Source organism: Solenopsis invicta, chromosome 12 (genome assembly GCF_016802725.1).
Source record: "Solenopsis invicta isolate M01_SB chromosome 12, UNIL_Sinv_3.0, whole genome shotgun sequence".
NCBI classification, from domain to species: domain Eukaryota; kingdom Metazoa; phylum Arthropoda; class Insecta; order Hymenoptera; family Formicidae; genus Solenopsis; species Solenopsis invicta.
In genome coordinates this window covers 15,491,657-15,510,092 of record NC_052675.1, presented here as the reverse complement: position 1 = coordinate 15,510,092, position 18,436 = coordinate 15,491,657, and the positions used below count along the sequence as shown (strand labels likewise).

The 18,436-nt window shown below is 35.6% G+C and overlaps 1 protein-coding gene across 7 annotated transcripts in view; it reads left to right on the top strand.

The window, feature by feature from the left end:
- LOC105201766 (uncharacterized protein CG43867) overlaps positions 1–18,436 on the top strand; it is an 81,381-nt gene that overhangs the window by 11,237 nt on the left and 51,708 nt on the right. For all 7 annotated transcript variants that reach the window (XM_026135935.2, XM_039456277.1, XM_026135934.2 and 4 more), the window contains exon 3: positions 281–1,134. In XM_026135935.2, coding sequence (XP_025991720.1) covers positions 281–1,134 — 854 coding nt within the window. The remainder of the gene's footprint in view (positions 1–280; positions 1,135–18,436) is intronic.

Sequence of the window (18,436 nt, the reverse complement as noted above, 5' to 3'; positions counted from 1 at the left end):
ACAAATTTTATTGTTTAGATTAAAAGGCCCAATAAAAAAAATGAATGAATAAATCTGTAATTAATTAATCAAAGATTGCAAATTATTCACGACTAATTTGTATTAGTCCATTAATACCGGTCAAAGATATAGATATATATTATTTTAAAAAATCAAACAATTGCAGTCTTTAGTTCAAACAATGGTTTGATTGGGTTATTCCAATTTCATTCCACAGATTTTTTTTTTAGAATGAAAGAAAAATTGTTGAATTTAAAAAAATATTTTTCTTTGTTAACAGCCACCGCCGGTGTTCCATCGTCGTCACGAGCAAGTCCGAGCGGCGTCGGGGCGGCCGGCAGCTCGAATTCCGGACCCGATAGCCCGCGATTGTGGCCGCGACAGTTTCGACAGGCTCCAACGCCACCGCCACGGCCTAGGCACGTCAGCGCCACTGTCACCACCGCTATCAGCACCGCCAGTACCTCCACCAGTGTTTCCGCGAACATTAATAACAACAATAACAACAATGCGGGAAGTGACGTCGACGGCGGCGCGCTACCGCCGGTGGTGCACGTGAGAGACTCGCCCTACGTCAATGTGCCGAATTTGTTCTTCCACAAGGACAAGAGCTTCGCCGAGACCGCTAGGAGCGCCGGCTACATCGAGCTTCGCGAAAAGCCCAAGTGCAGCCCGTACGACTTTACGTCCGAGTCGAGCGGTCACGTGGAGTACGCGGATAAGAGAACGTTCATCACTCCAGTTCAATCCGACTTGGCCTACGACGTCGGAAAGGAGCCAGGCAGTCCTCTCTGTAGGGGAAGGTCGAACTATGATCCGGGTCCTTCCAGCGGTAGAGGTCACTTCGATAGGGCGTTCTCGTTCTCCGGCAGGCAACCGCCGGAGCAACTACCGGCCTCACGGATGTACGAAACGGGCAGATTGTTCGTCGATCCGAGAGCCACTGGTGGCAACGTCGACCTGAAGAGGGAGAAGCTGGACGTCAGACCCACTTACAGCACCTCCAAGAGCTTCGACGGGTACACGACGACAGTGGAGGAGCTCAATTGGCAGGAGAGATGTCTAGAGTTGCAATTGGAGCTGCATAGGAGTAGGAGTCAGGCGACCAGGGTGAGAGACATGCTCCGAGAAAAGGTAAGTTCACGCTCGTTTTTTTCCACGTGAATTAACTTTTTAGCTGCATGCGAGACAGTCTTTTATTAAAATTATTAATGAATATAGATATAATTATTACAAATATAAAATTTTGAAGTTTAACTGGAATCACAAATTGTAATATAAAAATATTGAGGTCGCAATAGCTCTTTTTAAATAATGAATGATTATTAAATTTGTCAAAGTCTATTTACCCATCTAAAATCTATGTACACGGCAGTTGCAGCTAAAGAGTTGACTGTTATTCTATTATTTCTAAACAGTGTTAAAAAAGCGAAGTTTAGAAATGGTGCAATGATTAATGATCCGACGAGAGGTCACGATAAGAAATACGTACATCGTTTATCTTGTTTAATCGCGTTATAGTAGCCATCCGTGGTCAAGGGTCGATAGCGAACGAGTTTGTCGTGCGGAATTTTATTCGATGGACGCGACATACGTTAAACAAATTACGCAAGGCCTAAGTGTGTAGCTGGGGAAAGCCGAAATATATATATCTCGCATTCTGTATTAGTATGCGCGATCACGCGCATCGATTTAACGCCGCCACCTTAGATAAGGCACATAGACGCATCGCGCGTTGTTCAGCTTGTTTCTTGTCTCTTCAAAATGTACCGCATCAATCATTTAGCGAAACAAGCTCCCGCGGACGACAGTTAATAAGGCTGTTGTTTTGAAAAAATACATTGTGCTTCTACACGGTTCTATGCGTGCTCCTCCGCGCGTCAGGCACGCAATGACGATCGTGAGAATTCAACTCAGATGCGTTTGAAGAATTTTTCGCGTCTCACGCTTGAGAAATTTGGTGAGATTTGCGTCGATGCACGAGACATTTAGTAGAGCGAAAAGAGACGAAAAATTAGGAGAAAACCGCGCGTTGTTTCGTAGTCGGGGAGAGAAAACTCTGTTTCCGGTTCGCTTCGGTTTGATTCCCTGATGCTGCGTTCAGGTTTGTTCACCCATTCGTTAGACGTATACGCGGCTTAACGCAAACAAACTGCCTCGCGAAAGAGACGGTGGGACACACGTCGAGCCGCGACAGCGGAATGGAGGCACACGCTGCTGACGAGAATTCAACGTCAGGCCGGAAATTATACGTCCGCCTCGGCGGACACGCCGTAATATCGCTCATGGGTTTTTTTTTACGAACTTTTCCACAATACGTACTATCCGTTCCAACCCGCTCATCTACCGCGTTACAACGGTCGTTTTTATTTCTCACTGGCAGCAAACAGGGTCGAAAGCTAAACGACGAATCGGTAAACCGTATCGCGTGCGGTGCGGATGCATATCCGTATCGCAATGCGCGAATGGTCCAGATGATATTATCTTTTTCCGTAATGCTTTTTGCCGCGCAGGGCAGATTTTACGGACAAAAGCTTGCGATTTTTCTATTCTGCTATTTCTGAAACTTCACAGCGTGATGTATTGACAGATGGGACAGTTTACGAATCGATCGAATAATTTGGAAATTTTTTTTATTTTGCACACGGAAAAAAACAATTTTACGGCAGTATCTAAAAATTTAGCTGTAGATACAGATGAGAAAATAGTTTTATGTTATGCTATCAAAATTATTATGTAAGGCATTCAAGCATGATGGCACATCTGCAAAAAGTTTTAACATTCTAGCAATCAACTTAAATGCGCAAGTTAAATTTTTTAATGGTTCAACATGTTTATTTTCATATCTCTATTTCAACAAAATTGTTCTTTCCATGTATAATTTTTATTCTGCAAGATATTTATCTGAAGATATAAATGTAATGTATAAAATTTAGTAACTTGCTCTTTAGAAAAATATTTAGGCCGAATAGCAATTCGAATGGTTACGTCAAAATTCTGGCAACATTTTCTTACAAACATCGGCAAATTGACTTTATTTTTCACAACTGTACGGAAAGAACAATTTTTCTGAAATATAGATTTGAAAATAATTGTGTTGTTGAAAAAATGTATCGAATGTTTAACTTGATTGTTAGAATGCCAAAACTGTTTGCAGCAACATTATCATTTTTGAGCATTCTATTATACATATTATTTTGATGGCTCAACATAAAATTATTTTCTCATCTGTATCTAGCTAAATTTTTAGATCTTGCAGTAAAATTGTTCTTTCTGTGTAGCATATTCATTCTTGAATATCTTGGAATTCTTTTTATTTGTGTAATTTTTATTCTGCAAAATATTTATCTAAAGATATAAATGTAATGTATACAATTTAGTAACTTGCTCTGGAAAAATATTTAAAATATAGGCCGAATAGTAATTCGAATGATTACGTTAAAATTTTGGCAATATTTTCTTATGAACATTCGGCACAAACTGGCTTTATCTATTTTTCACAAGTGTAGCATATTCAACCACACAGTGTTCCCTCTGGCCTTTCGCTGAAAGCGAATGCTGTTTATGTTATCGAAGTGGGGAGCCGCGTGCCCCAAACGCGTGCAAAATTCAAGACGAAATCCTTGATGTATCCTGGGGCTATCTTTCGCACGGAAGGGATCTCAAACGGATTTACGAGCCACGGCAATAAGTTTTCCTACCCTCGTGTGCGATAATCTTATTTAGAATAGTAAACATTTTTCTAGCGCAAAGCGGATTTAACATACAATTATTTGCGTATCGGCATAAAACGGTTTTACGTAAACATTTGGAAATTGACGAAAAGACGATTGTGTAAATAAAAATTTAACACATACATAAGCGGATTTAGTAGAATCTCAGAAAGACTTGAAGATATAAATTCCTCAGATATAAAATGAAACATTTTCTCAATGCATCTCGTTTTCTTTTGAAGTGTAATAACAGACCGATTAGAAATTCATTTAACATCGATCCAATCAAACTGATATACACTGTTGTGAATGATGTTTGCGTAAACCCATTAAAATTACACGTGTTCGAGTTTGTTTGGTACATGAGCTTATCTTCTTCACTGTTCGTAACAACACGTCGCTTATCACTCATCGTTTTCCGATGTGCACGTGGTTTAACGTGATATGCATGAGAGCACACGTACTACGTTGAATGCCGGGTTGAATAGAGAGAGATAGGTGAGTGTGTAGACTCAATTGTGGATTATAAATAACGGCCGCACTGAACTGACCGTGACGTCTCATTATCTAGGCAAACGTACAATAGGGTACACGGGATGTACACGGGAGGGGATATTGATTGGAACGTGCACATTAACTCCATTCAATTCCATTTTCGAGCGACGTGTACTAACAGCTATTAAGCGCTACCGACGACGTACAGTACGTCTCAGATTTAGCTTACCACCTCATCCACGAACTCTTTCGTCAACTTGGTATCGATCTTTCTTCAAGTCCCTCGAAGAGATACTTCGAGGGACTTCATTAATTCATTAGTTGCCGGTTTTCAGCATTAATTATCATTGCAATTAATCTCAAATTACAAATTCAATAAAGTAAAGGAGATTTCAATTAAATCCGTTTGCATATTTAAAATTTAATTTTCGTCGAATCTTCCAACAGTTCGCAAGTTAAAAATAATTGAGGTTTCGTCTACTTTAGCAAAAATCGATTCTACATTGGCCAAGAATACTTAAACAGAAAATGGCCTGCTAGATTTTCTGGAACATCCAGTATATACATATGTAGCTCATATTAATATTGATTCCGCGCGCGTGTGGCGTTAATGGAAGTCCTCACGCCAATAGATACGAGTCTTCGAACGCCGATACGGATTTCAAAGGATGTCTGTCAACGTCACGGCGTTCAAAACAGTCCTTCTTTCACGCTTATTCGCGTATAAAAATGTAATAAAGGATTTCACCGAGCGAAAACTTATTTATTTTAACCCTCGAGGGAGAAAAACCTTGAATTAAAGTAACGTATATTAATAATTACATAATATAAAGTACACCTTGAAAAATGGTTTGCTTGGTGCAACATTTTTAGAATAAAGACACGCTACATTGAAAAAAAGTTTTTCTCTTTTTGTTTTATATATCTTGTAAATTAAAATACGTGTAACATTGCGAGCCACACGAAAACAACTTTTACTAATAAATTCAGCTAAATACAGATCAGAAAATAATTTTATGTTGGACTATCAAAATTATTTTGTAAGATATTCAAGCGTGATGGTACTGCTGTAAAAAATTTTGACGTTCTAGCAAGTAACATCTGATACAATTTTTTAAACGGTTCAACATGATTATTTTCTGTATTTCAGCAAAATTATCCTTTCCGTGCGCGAATATTTCGAATATTTTTCATGTAAAAACGCGACACAACAATAAAACATCAAAGAAATTAAAATACGGCGAAAGAATTGTTCGTGATAATTTCATTACTTTCTCCGGCGAGGGAACGTTTAATATTGGCGACCGGTTTTGCAATTAAACCGATTAAAAATTTATATTACGTGCCATCAGTTACCACTCTTTTTCCTCTCTCCCATACGTATGGCGGTCCTCGCGCTGATGAGTTTTCACGCTAATGAAGCTTTTCACAATTAGTTTTCTCCCGAACAACCCTCCATCGATTTTTCGTTGCAGGATCGAGAAGTAATTTTTTTTTCTTCTCTCATAGACATCTGTGACTTTTGTGATGGAGAACTTACTTCTCCCTTACTATCCCGTTTTTATACATTTTTTTTCTTTTTACGAATGTTCCTTTTGGGACACAGTATTATTTTTATTTTAAAGACCTCTATCAGTATCCACAACGCACAGTACACAAATAGGAGCTTTACACAAATAGGAGCTTTCAAAAATTGACGGAAAAGTTTCTGGCGTGGTAGAGAAAAATGCGCGATGGAGACAAGACAAATAAAGACGGATTGGTGACTCTCGCCTCTCTATCGATACGAACGACGGACGCACGACGCACACGCTCGAATCTCCCGGGACCTATACGAGTCAGACACCGGTTAGTATTGCCGTGTGCGTGAAATATCCACCATTATCTTGATTTGTTTACGCTTACCTTGAGTGGGTACGCCATATTTCGAACGGTTAATTTGTTGATCGACCCGCGCCTACGCGCCTGTACTCTTTAATTTTTCATTCTAACGGATTGTTATCGATGGGGTAGCTTCCGCACGTGTCGCTGTTCTATTGCCGCGGTATCGATGTGGTGCTAAATCAACCGCTCAATCAACTTGAATCTGTAATTCGCGACGATTCGTCTTTCGAACGTAACAAACGAAACAATGACGTATTTATCGCGTAAAAATATACAAACGAAACAATGACATATTTGTAACGTAAAGACATACGAACGTCCCTTTAAAATGCGTATTTGGTATAAAGTTTAGTATAGAATTGAAATCACTGCACAATCTGGAAAATCACTACTGTACTGTCTCAGTCAGTTCGTTAGATCTGATTTTCGATTCCGGGATAGACTGCAATCAACGTGGTTCTACAGAAAGTAAGCCACTTGCAGAAATTCAATCGAGACATCTGTCTACGGTGTTATATTCTTCTCCTTCGATTTTGCCGCTCTGTGAAAGATTCGAAATTTTTCATAACTTTGTAAAGTAGATCCTGTTGAAGTAGAATTATCTTTTCCCCGGTTTTGTATAAATTTAATATAATGATGAAATTTAATGCAAAGGATATTGTAATGGATTATCCTTTGACGCCATCTAAAATTTTACGCTTTAGATAGCGTCAAAGGACAGTTCTCATCACATTACGATATCTTTTATATTAAATTTTTATATTAAATTTCATCATTACATTAAATTTGTACAAACCTGGGAATATTCTTTTTTTAATGGGATCTATTTTACAAAATTATGAAAAGTTTCGAATTTTTTATAGATCGACAGAATCGAAGGAGAAGAGTTTTAGATGGCGCCAAAGTTAGTTCTAATCACTGCGATATCATTTATAGCTTATCGATAGGTATTCTGTACTGTTACATAATAGGGAGACGCAGCGAGTACAAATGTTACATGAATACCTCTCCAAGCGCGTCTGTGTGCACGTTTGATAAAATAGGTAGACAGAGCGAGACAGGGAATTACAATCTGCAAAGTTCTCGTAGTAACAGACGTCTGTGTCGGGATAGTACAGTGCCAAGAGCCGCGGACATTGCGCCCAATTAGTAGTTAAGCTTACGCGAAACTTCGACGAAATTCAAGTTTGGAGAATTGGCGCCGAGGATTAGGATACCATACTTTACTCTAACACAGTAGCGGCGAGCCTTCTGCGGCTTTATGAAATCATTTATAGTTCAAGTTTTAAAAATTGTTTTTATTGAAGCTCCAATAAAAGGAGAGATAGTCTCGCATGTGACATCTTCGATATGAATGTTTTAAGACCGATGTCTTGAGACTGACACCAGCTAACATTTCAATTTCAAAACAACTTAATAAATAAATTTTATGATTCAATTTCGTATTTGCTACGCTGTTAAAAATATCATGAAATTCAATGTATTTTTAACTTACACGTGTATATTAAATTTAATGTGTTTTATAACTTTGTAAGTAGTATGTGCATGAAATTTAATGTACTTTTGACAGCATTAAAAATGTTTTTGATGTATCTGCTTGAAATTTGCTTCCGTTACATTACATTAACGTTTGCTATCTGTTTCTAACAGTGTACGTCATATTTTTAATCATGGTTTAATGGAGAAATTCACATGCAGTATGCCTTAGTTTTTGTTTTCCACAATCGATTTTTTAAAGATTATATAAATATAAATTTTAATAATATATATTTGTTAATCTCTTATAACATTTTTTTAGAGGTAACTTGAAAAAAGAATAAAATTTTACTTACGTGAAAAACTTAATCAAACCTTGAGATTCAAAGCATTTTTAAAACATTAAAATTACAAATTATAACATATTATTTTTATTATATGCTCTTACATATTTTTGTATTATATCTTATTATGTATCTTGAAAGATAATGTCGACAGAATAATTTTCTTGTATTAATTCTTGTATTTTATATCTAATATTTTATTGACTTTATTTAATAAGATGGATATGAGCTTATTTGAAATTATTTTGCTCTTTTACTGCTTTTGAACTTGATATATAAAATTTAATATTTATTTGAAAGATAAAATTTATCGTTGTTTTAATTGGAGAGGTATTTGTAGAAATTACTCATTATTTCTGTTTTAAAATTTTTTTTACGTCTTGAGAAAATATAATTGTGTACATAATTTGCATTACACAATAGTTACTTTTGTTATTAGTAATATATAATAATATATTTATTATTAATAGTAAATTTGAGCTGTTACGTATCAACTCTGTGAGAAAAATAATTTTATTACATTAACAAGCCATATTGTATCTGATGGAATGCATTTTGATAAAACCAAGCAGAGTTTCTGGTTATTACAATAGAACTCGAGATTTTATAATTAGAATATTTGATAAACTTTACTAATCTAGTAATTCCTACAATATTACCGACTCATCTGAATTTTAAACAGTCGTACTAGTTGAATCTATCTGATTTCTAATTAATGTAACAAGACTTTTCAGTGTTAAATTAAAACAAGTTTTTTTGTCAATTAGGTATTCGACAATACTTCCATTTTAAAACGTTTTTTCTGTTATACGGAATTAATTATCTTAGGCTAACAAGTCCGTAAAAACCAACACAAAATATATAATAATATCTTGTTTATCAACATTACTTTGGATTGTGAGAAACAGAATATTTTAACGCATAGTTATTTTGTAAGACATAATGTTAAATTTCTCTTGGAAGGGAATCCGGCATACGGTGTTTGTTTTGGTAGCAATACGTTATGGTATTCGCGCAAAGCCGCCATGTGCTGTATCATCATTTACACGGTGCTGCAGGTAGCGCACGGGTAACAGTGCATACCACTCCACGTATTACCCATCGAAACGCTATTATTTTTTACGAACAATTTGCCTCTATATCAGCATGTGCAATTGATTAACTCTCACGATATTAATTGACTATTAATTTACTGACAACTTATCGAAGCAATTATTTCGCGCGGTTTATTCACTTGATAGAGAAGGGGAATTGTAAAGCGTTGTTCTGATTGTGATATCTATATGGGCGACAATTACCCGTCAAAATGCGATTATTTCCTTTAATAATTAACTCTTCAGCGCATATCATTAACTTCCGCGTTTAACGACTTTTAATTTATCGACAACTTTTATCGAAACAAATATTTCACACGTTCCACTTCAGAAACGATAAAGAATGGGAATTGTAAAACATTGTTTCATTGTTTCGATATTTGTGCGAACAATAACTTCACAGAATAATGATTCTTAAATTTTAATGTATTATGTATTGAACTTCAAACTTTTCGTTAATTTAAATGTAATTTGTTCGTCATTTGTGGATTGAAACCGCAGATTAATTCACAAGTGTCACATAATTTAAATAATAAAGACCGCAATGTATTATTATTTATTAATGATACGTATTTCATTAAATTTATGTTTTCGAAATATACTGTGCTTATGCAATACTAAAATTTGATTGTGATGTCATTGAATGATAATAATGGAATTAATTAACTCAATTTTAATATCACATAGTTAATTAAAATATATTATTTTGTAAAATTTGTACATATTGAATTATATAAAACTTTTTTTTACATTATTTTCTTATTTCAATAGAATTGTCACTACAATCAAATGGAATGCTGATATGTTGCTACTTGTTATAAATCTCACAATATGACATGTCGCTATTGTCAGTTTCACAATGTGTTATTTTGATGCAATTTTCATAACAAAAGCAAGTATTAGTACATTAGCTTTAGCAGCTCAAACCGATGAATCAGTTGCGTGACAATGCGGTTACACTTGAAGCTCCTTTTTATAATTGGCCATGAATTTTAATTAATGTAGTTAGATACTACGCAGGGTTAAGTGGGTTAATTGAAGCCGCAGAATAGAAGCCGCAGAATAAGCAGGACACCTCGATGATTTTTTAACGATGAAATTAATGTTTGTGATAAATGTTTAAGGAAATAAGAATTTTTAATCAATAAGTATCAAAGAATTGTTTGAAAATTATTAACTTTTTCACTGAAATATTATTGGAATGATCCAAAAAGTTTTGGGTATTTTATTTAACTATGTTATTGCATTTGTGTGTGAGTAACGTTTATTTAACTATTTTATCGCATTTATTTGATCATGTGTGTAAGTAACGTGCTAATATAATAGAAATATATTGTGTACGATCCCACAGTATTGTAAAATTAGTTTCCGATATTCAAATCTGTTATTTAATCAAATGCGCGTTGCTTAATGACGAATTTATTACATAATGAAACAAAATTATATTTTACGCGTTAATATAATATTACTTTATTCGATTATTGTTATGGAAAAGAGATTACATTCTTTATAAATTTTGTTGTGTTTTTATAAAATAATATATTTTTGAAAAGCTTTTGTCTGGCTTTATTGTTCAAAAACATTTATTATTTAAAGGACTTAATTATATATTGATTTAATAAAATTTCGTTTTATTGTATATTTTATACGAAACTCAAGACTAAATATAACGTATATAATTTAAAATCTTTATTTGTAAGATATATTCTTAACGAAGATTCTTAGAATGTAATCAAGAGAGGGCGATATTTCTCTCCGTCTATCTCTATTTCGTTTCACTGCATTGTGAGAGCGGCGCCGCGACGCCGGGCATTCTGTCTGACTACGAGAAAACTTCGGCGCCGCAAAGGAATTGCATCCGAAAAATAGTAAGCCATCGGTTAAACGTAGCTTCCTTGACTTTTTCGCGTTGGATTGCGGTCCGCTGCGTTATCGTTTACGGGTGAGAAGAGAAGGAAGGCGAGGAAAAACTGTTCAACCTGAACCACGAGTAGCAAACTTTTCGATATCTTTCAAGATATTTCCTCGAATGAGATTGTCCAACAACGAAGTTGAAAAAAGGTCAAAAGCAACGTGTGTCGTGCACCACGGGCGAAACAAATTTCACAAATGTTGTACGAAAGAAAACAACTTCTTGGCATTACGATTTTTATTTAACATTATAATAACCGCATCATTTCATTATTATGAAGTTATGTATTCATAACTATAATTAGATCACGGTTCACGTAACTCTCATAAAACATAATTATAATTTGATCACGGTTCACGTAACTCATATTTGTTCAGGTTTGTTGTAGGATATATATATATTTTAATTGTTAGATAACGTTATTTGTGGGATGGTAACTACGATATTATATGACATATTTTATGAGCCATTGAGATCGGAGCAACTGCGCAAATAACTCTTTTCAAAAACATGAGAAAGATTTATGACAGTAAACAATGTAGCTATAACGTTACGTACTTTATTCATGTAGCTTTTTACGTTTTTACAGGAAAACATTAAAATCTTATCATTTTTCTATACTTATGAATTAAGATGAACGTATATTGAATTTTTATATACTTGCATGTATATTATTTGATTTACATAATTTTATTTCTTATATACGGAGCGTTTCGTTTTTTTTTTTGCTGCATATTTTTTCGAATAGCTTTTTATTTCGCTGTAATTTTGTGTGCATTTCGATCTACACGTACCATTCTTCGCAGCTTCTTGATCGTACGCTCTACCGTGGAATTCGGTAAATCCGCCATCAATGTCGAGATACGCCGGGCACATTTCGGCGAGAATTGATTAAACCTGGTTTAACCCTTCGTTTGAGCCCCCATGTGCCTCGTAATCGTAAATTGGGGCGGTTCTCGTACTTGTAGCGCTATATCACCCGCCCGAAAAGCGCAGTCTCTTTCCAAGCGCGACCTTCTTTAACTTTTAGACCCACGCATACCGATTCACACTCGCATTCATTTGATTTTAAATTACATTACTTTTCCGACTGTGCAACTTTCGGAAACTTGCGTTACCAGAACACGTTAACCCTTAAATTACGAGGTGGCCCCATTGGACTCATATTGAATCTTTTAACGCTTGTGTACACAGCTGAAAGTTTATTAACGTACTTTAAATAAGAACAAGGCACTTATTAGTTTGATTAAAAATACACTGAAAAAAGGTTTGGTAGTAATAATCATAGATAATGGTTATCAAGTTTTAGCGAAATAGTTTCAATTAAATATTCATTTCAGTTAATACGACTACATATTTAGTAATATTTAAATGATCATTTAACTGTTTAGTAAGCGATTAGTTTCTATTATTATATTTGTTATTAATATAATTAATAAATATTTGCTTACATTAACTGAATATTTAATTAAAATTATTTTATCAAAGCTTAATTATTATTACCAAAATCTTTTTTTCAGGGTAGATAAATGAGGGTCCAAACATCATAAAGATAAAATAAAAGGAGATGCTTTTAAGATTAATGAGCTTTATTTTATTAGCCTTTGAAAAATAAGGGTCCAGTGGATTCCTGACATTACAAGCGTAACTTTTTTCATCTTATAAAGGTTAAATTAAATGAGGCGTGTAACTTTCTTTAATATACTAAAAATACACTGAAAAAAGAGTGATTTAGTAATAATTATCTAGCTTTGGTGAAATAATTTCAATTAAATGTTTGATTGATATAATCAAATTTAGTAACATTTAGTGATTGTGTTATTAGTAATATAGTAATATTCAGTAATTATATATAATTAAATATTACTAAATATTTGGTTATATTAACTGAATATTTAATTGAAACTATTTAATAACTGTCATCTAAGTTCGATTATTATTACTAGGCTCTTTTTTCAGTATAGATTCTGTTTTAAAGTGCCAAATTCGCGATATTATATGTCCAATTCGCTTTTTGATATCTCAGTTTGCTGTATCATGGAACGCTTCCCGAAGTCCGGGATTGCGTGAATCTCAAAGAAATTGTCTCGCCAGGCAGGCAGTGAGGGAGGAAGCGTTTTCGCAGTCGTGGCATATATAAGAGAAAGGTACAACGAAGGGATCGAGGCACTGAGGGGTTGTTCTACCTGACGTACGATAAAGCTCGCGCGTAACGGGCCGAGACCGTGTTCTCCGGATGGACTCTTTTTAGCCCGGGACCACTAGACGGACCGACATGTTAATATCATTTGCCCGCCATGTCGTTGCTCTCATTTCGACCGCGGCGTCTACTTTGTGCCCGAGTAATAAGTAATTTCGAATTTTAATCACGTCGGGATTTTATTCTGCATTCTGCTCTCGCGCACCGGAGAAATGCGTTATTGGAAAACCTCTTAAACCTCTTGAGCCTGAATTTTATCTCGCGCAAAAATTTTTAAGCGAATCAAAAAAAGAAAACAATGAACAATGCTTCGCTATTACAATAAAACCTGAAATTATACGCTATTCTCTTCGTGATATGTAAAAAACGGAAACTTGTTGAACAATATTGCTTACATATCTTTTATTATTTTGGGTAAAAATTTTTAAATATTTGTGTCATCTGTCGTTCTTGAATAGAAGAGCGATAATCATGATGAAGTGAGATTTCCGTATGAAATTAATCTTTTCCCTACTATTCTGGGTATTTCGTGTTCGATCAATTCTTGTTTATACAAGTTTCTTGCAAGTTTGGCGCAAGATTAAATTATATACATTTTTTTTCTAGAATAAAGCTTCAACGTTTTTGAAACTTTATTCTAGAAAATAATAAAATGTATATAATTTAAGACTTCTTCTTTCTAGAAGATTGAAAGTATGTTTGTGAATTTTTAAAGATTTTTTATACCATTTTAAATAGATAAAAAATGAACAGATTCAAGATACCCAAGATAGTGGAAATGATGCACCGTTTTGAGAACGAAGTATCGTAAGGGTTAATAAAATTTTTCGACATTTATTTATTTCTTTTTTAATATTTAATTCTTAATTTTAAGACATATTTATTCTTTTCTATATCATGAAACAGCTTCAATTACATCCTTAAGTTATTGCTTAGGTTGTGACATCTCATTTCCATGTTAAATCGATAATATCGTCTCTCATCTATTTCTCTGAAGGACACGCGCCACCCAAGTAGTACATGAAACTATAAAATGTCTGCGATAACGTTGTAAATGTCTGCGATAACGTTGTCGCAGCTTAAATCGCAGTATTTTAGCTGCGACAACGTTGCAAACGTTTTTGCATCTGCCAATAATTAAGTTTTATTGAAGTAGTTACTATCATGGTTTTTTTTTTCGAAATTCTTGCTTTTTATTTGTTAGAAACTTACTCGTTTTATTTTTGTTTATTTTTAACTAAATTAGAATTAAAAAAATGAGACTCGTTGGCCGTAAAGAGAGGTTAAATAATTCACGCGTTGCCTCTATTTTCATACAATCCATCTGCGTGAGATAAAAAATGGGAGGAACGGTTGAATTTTTATCCTGTTTGTCATGCACAACCGTTTTGCAAACCTACCGCTGACGCTAGGCACAGGGGAAAAAAAGAATCGAGACTTTTCGACAGCCGACACAAGCCGCGGAAATGAAAGGACGGACCCCGGTGATTAAAAGCCCTTGGGCGGCAATTGATTTTTTTCTCGTCTCCATTACGCCCATACCCAGACACACGCGATGGACACAGTTTGTCGACAGAGTGTACGAATATCGATGAGGCAGTTGCGCAAATTTATTGTGCGGCCGCTCGTTTATTTACTGAATATTAATTTCAATCGATTATAGATCGATAAATGATATGAAATAACGTTTCCAACGAAAAGTCAAAAAGTGCAATTTTGCCAAAAAGCGCATTTACCATTTCGATATCCAATTTAGTCAATATCAAATAGGCTCAGTCATTTTTTTTTTCCGTTAATAATAACTCTGATAATATTGTCGTACGTAAAGAGTATTTTTCCGGGAAACACAATTTTACGTTTATTACGCTGTCCTTTTCTTTTTTAATTCAACACGAAGATCCCGATTGGCATATCCATTGAACCGCACGATCAACCTAAAGCTCACGTCCGGTCGATCCATTTATCCCCGCGGGAGGAAATAAAGAGGAAAAAAAAGCTCGTATTTATTGGCTTGCGACGCGACAGTTACATATTGCAACGCGTATAAGCCGGGCCTTGCGTGCACAGCTCGTGGATCACGAAGTGCGTTTCATTGCTGCTTTCCTCGCAGGCCACTCTGCGCGTCACTGCGTATTTGGAAACTTTGTGTGAAATGGATGGCCGTTAGGTTGACGTGGAAGCTTTATCATATCCGTTAAATATATATAAAACCGGAAGCAATATATAAATAATTTTGTTAATCGTTATTAAATAATTGTTCAGTAATTAAAATAATGATTGGATTTAATGCGCTTTTTTCCCTTCCACACGCATTTTCTCTACATTGTTCAAGAAATAATTTTTAGAGACTTATCAATTCCGTGTGACAGAGTCTCTTTTACGGCCATTTTCCGATATGGAAGTTACATGTTTCTCGCTGCAGTTATCCGTCTCTTTGGAAAAAGATCGATATTTTATTTTAGTAAAGAGACGGAAAGAACACACGCGCGCGTAAGAAAATATTCTCCGTTGGATTTGCAAGTCCAGAAGCTTGTTCTATTGTATCTTCCATGAAGCATACATCTCCCGCTGTTCGTCTCGACTTCCCTATCCATCTTCCTCTCTCTCTCTTCCGCGACCGTACCCTTTTTTGTCTACCTCCCTTTGCGTTTACATATCGTCTGTCGACGCCGTCGAGTACGACAAAGTAGAATTTCAGCACATGGCACTTTCGCCCTCGTGTACGCGATAAGAGCACCTTTCTCTTCTCTTTTCTATGAATGAAACTACAAGGAAGAGAAGAGAGTTTATTCGCATTATACAATTGTCAGAGCTGAATAATATAATACTTCAACGTGAGCCTGTGAAGTATATGCTGGAAGCACAGTTGAAATATTATTTAATATTCTTTACGATTGTTATATAACTAACAAAAATTATATATATATATATTTTTTTTTTAATGAACACAACACTATACAAACCGCAATAATAAATTCGAGCAACAAGCAAGATGTCGTCAGTAAAACTAATAAAGATTTTATCTTTGTATCTTTGAAAAGGTAACGCGTATAAAGTTTTTGTATTTTACATACTTTTGATCATATCTTTATGTATATATTCTTACGAAAATTAATATTATAAATGTTTACTGGTTACTTGAAGTTGTTATTAACATAGTAGAATATTTGAGAACTGAGTAGCTGAATAGCTGAACCCGTTGCAAAAGTCGCTTGCGCAGAAGTTTAGAAGTAAAGCTGAAGCAGGCGAAATTCTCTTCGGCGGCACGAGAATTTATCACGGCCACGAATCTCTCGATTCGAATCCAATTTTCGAGATATACGAGACCACGCGCAATTTCCTACGTTTTTCGGATTTCCTACGTTTCCTCCACTTTCACTTCCGTCGCATTCCTCCCCTTGTTTACCGTTCGGTATTTGTCTGTCAAAAAATGATATACTGATCCACCGTGGCTTAGGTGGATAGAAACGCCAATCTTTCTTCCGTTATTTGTGATGCAGTGACTTGCAAAATTTTTCCCACGTCTAAGTCACAACGCACGGCTCCGCATAGATTAGCTTTTGATATAGATATGAATTATTTTTACGAATTTTATTAAATTTTGTAATATTTTAAAGTATAAAGAATTTAGTTGAACGTAAAGAATGTAAGAGAGGCTGAAAAGAGCAAAAATCTATCCAGCATATAAAAGTTCACGAAGATTCGAATATAAATGGATATAATGAATAATTAAGCGAATATATCTGATAGAAGCTTCATGCATTTTGTGAATAATTACCAGACAGTTTTATTACTTTTAGTCTAGTAACTGAAAAGTAAAATTACTGAGAATCCCAATCAAGATATAACGTTTTGCCTGCAGTTATACTGCGCGTAAAAGATGCGTAAAATCTGAATTTATTTACTGAATGAAAATGGAGCAATAAATAAACTATTCAATTGTTTAACCAGCGAGCCTGAAAATCTATTAATATTAGACAATAACTGGACAGGTGTAGCGCATATTTTTATCAGGAAAATTGCTCTCTATTGGCATCATTCTACATGATTAAGATTTATTTCACTGGAGCCTAATTGTGGGAAATTTTATAATTTTTTAAAATATTTATTATTATACCTGTAATCGCTAAATTGAAATGTCTAATGCATACAAAAGCAATTATTCTGGCTCCTTTCGGTTTTTTATAATGCTCTATTACATGCATGTCACTTCTCTTTAAAATCGCCCAGCCACCTTAACGTAAAATGGATATGCGTAATTATCACGGGCTCTCTTTTGTCCGGCGTTGAGAGATTTTAAAAGCTTCTATTCCAAGTTCGATTAACGCATCCCTTCCCTTCCCTCTCCCTTTGTTTTTTGTCCAAGGTCCCGTGCAGGCCGTTAGTCTCTCTTTTCCTCTATTTTGTGAAAAATAAAAGTTGATCGTACGAGCAGATCCCATTTAGCTTGGAAAGTTATCTCGAGGAACTTTACCGGTCGACAGAGAGCACGCTCTTTCGCGCTTTGTTTTCCACTTATCCTCCGATGCTTCTTTCCTACGGACAACCATTTTCCATTGACAGCCATTCTCTCGGTTTTCCGATTAATACGCCGATAAAAGAAGTATGCCACGCGTCACGTGCACCTCTTTATGCGCTATCTCGTATGTGTACAATCGAAATGCGACATCAGAACTTCTTTTCACGTCAAATATCGTACGATGTTGTGCGGAGAGAGGCAAAAAGTGTCGCAAAATGGGCGGTCGGTGAAGAAAATACAAGTAAGTGTGCAATAAATCAAAGCTTTTTAAGAAGACAGAGAAAGAAGATAAACCGCCGAAATTTAGCAATCGCGCGAATCGAAAACGAGGACTAAAGAAGAAATTGGCTGACCAAATGGGACCCGTGGGTATCGAAACGGGGACGGTTTAAATCGAGATAAAGAAAGTGAGAGAGAAAGAGAGAGAGAGAGAAAAAAATAAGATGTTCGATGGGCTTTTTATCGAGTGATTTGGTCAAGCGGCTCCCTTCGGAGCGATAACGGTCGTCAATAGACGTCCAGGACGTGGAGAAGAGCCCATGGCCGGCTTTCCTTCCTCCCTCCTTGGTCATCACTTTATCTCACCCTAGTTCTACCTTTCTCCCGTCCGCCGGGAAACTTTGTGATTTAATTGAAAAGAGATTCATCGCGCAACTACAGTCGCGCGGCGCGCTCTTAATCCGCGGTCGACGAGCTAATCTACCGCCAATCTTGCGGATTGCTCGATGCTCACCACGACTGAGGAGGAACCTCATTAATGAAGAATTTTCGCGATAGCTTGTTATACGGGGTGTCCCTG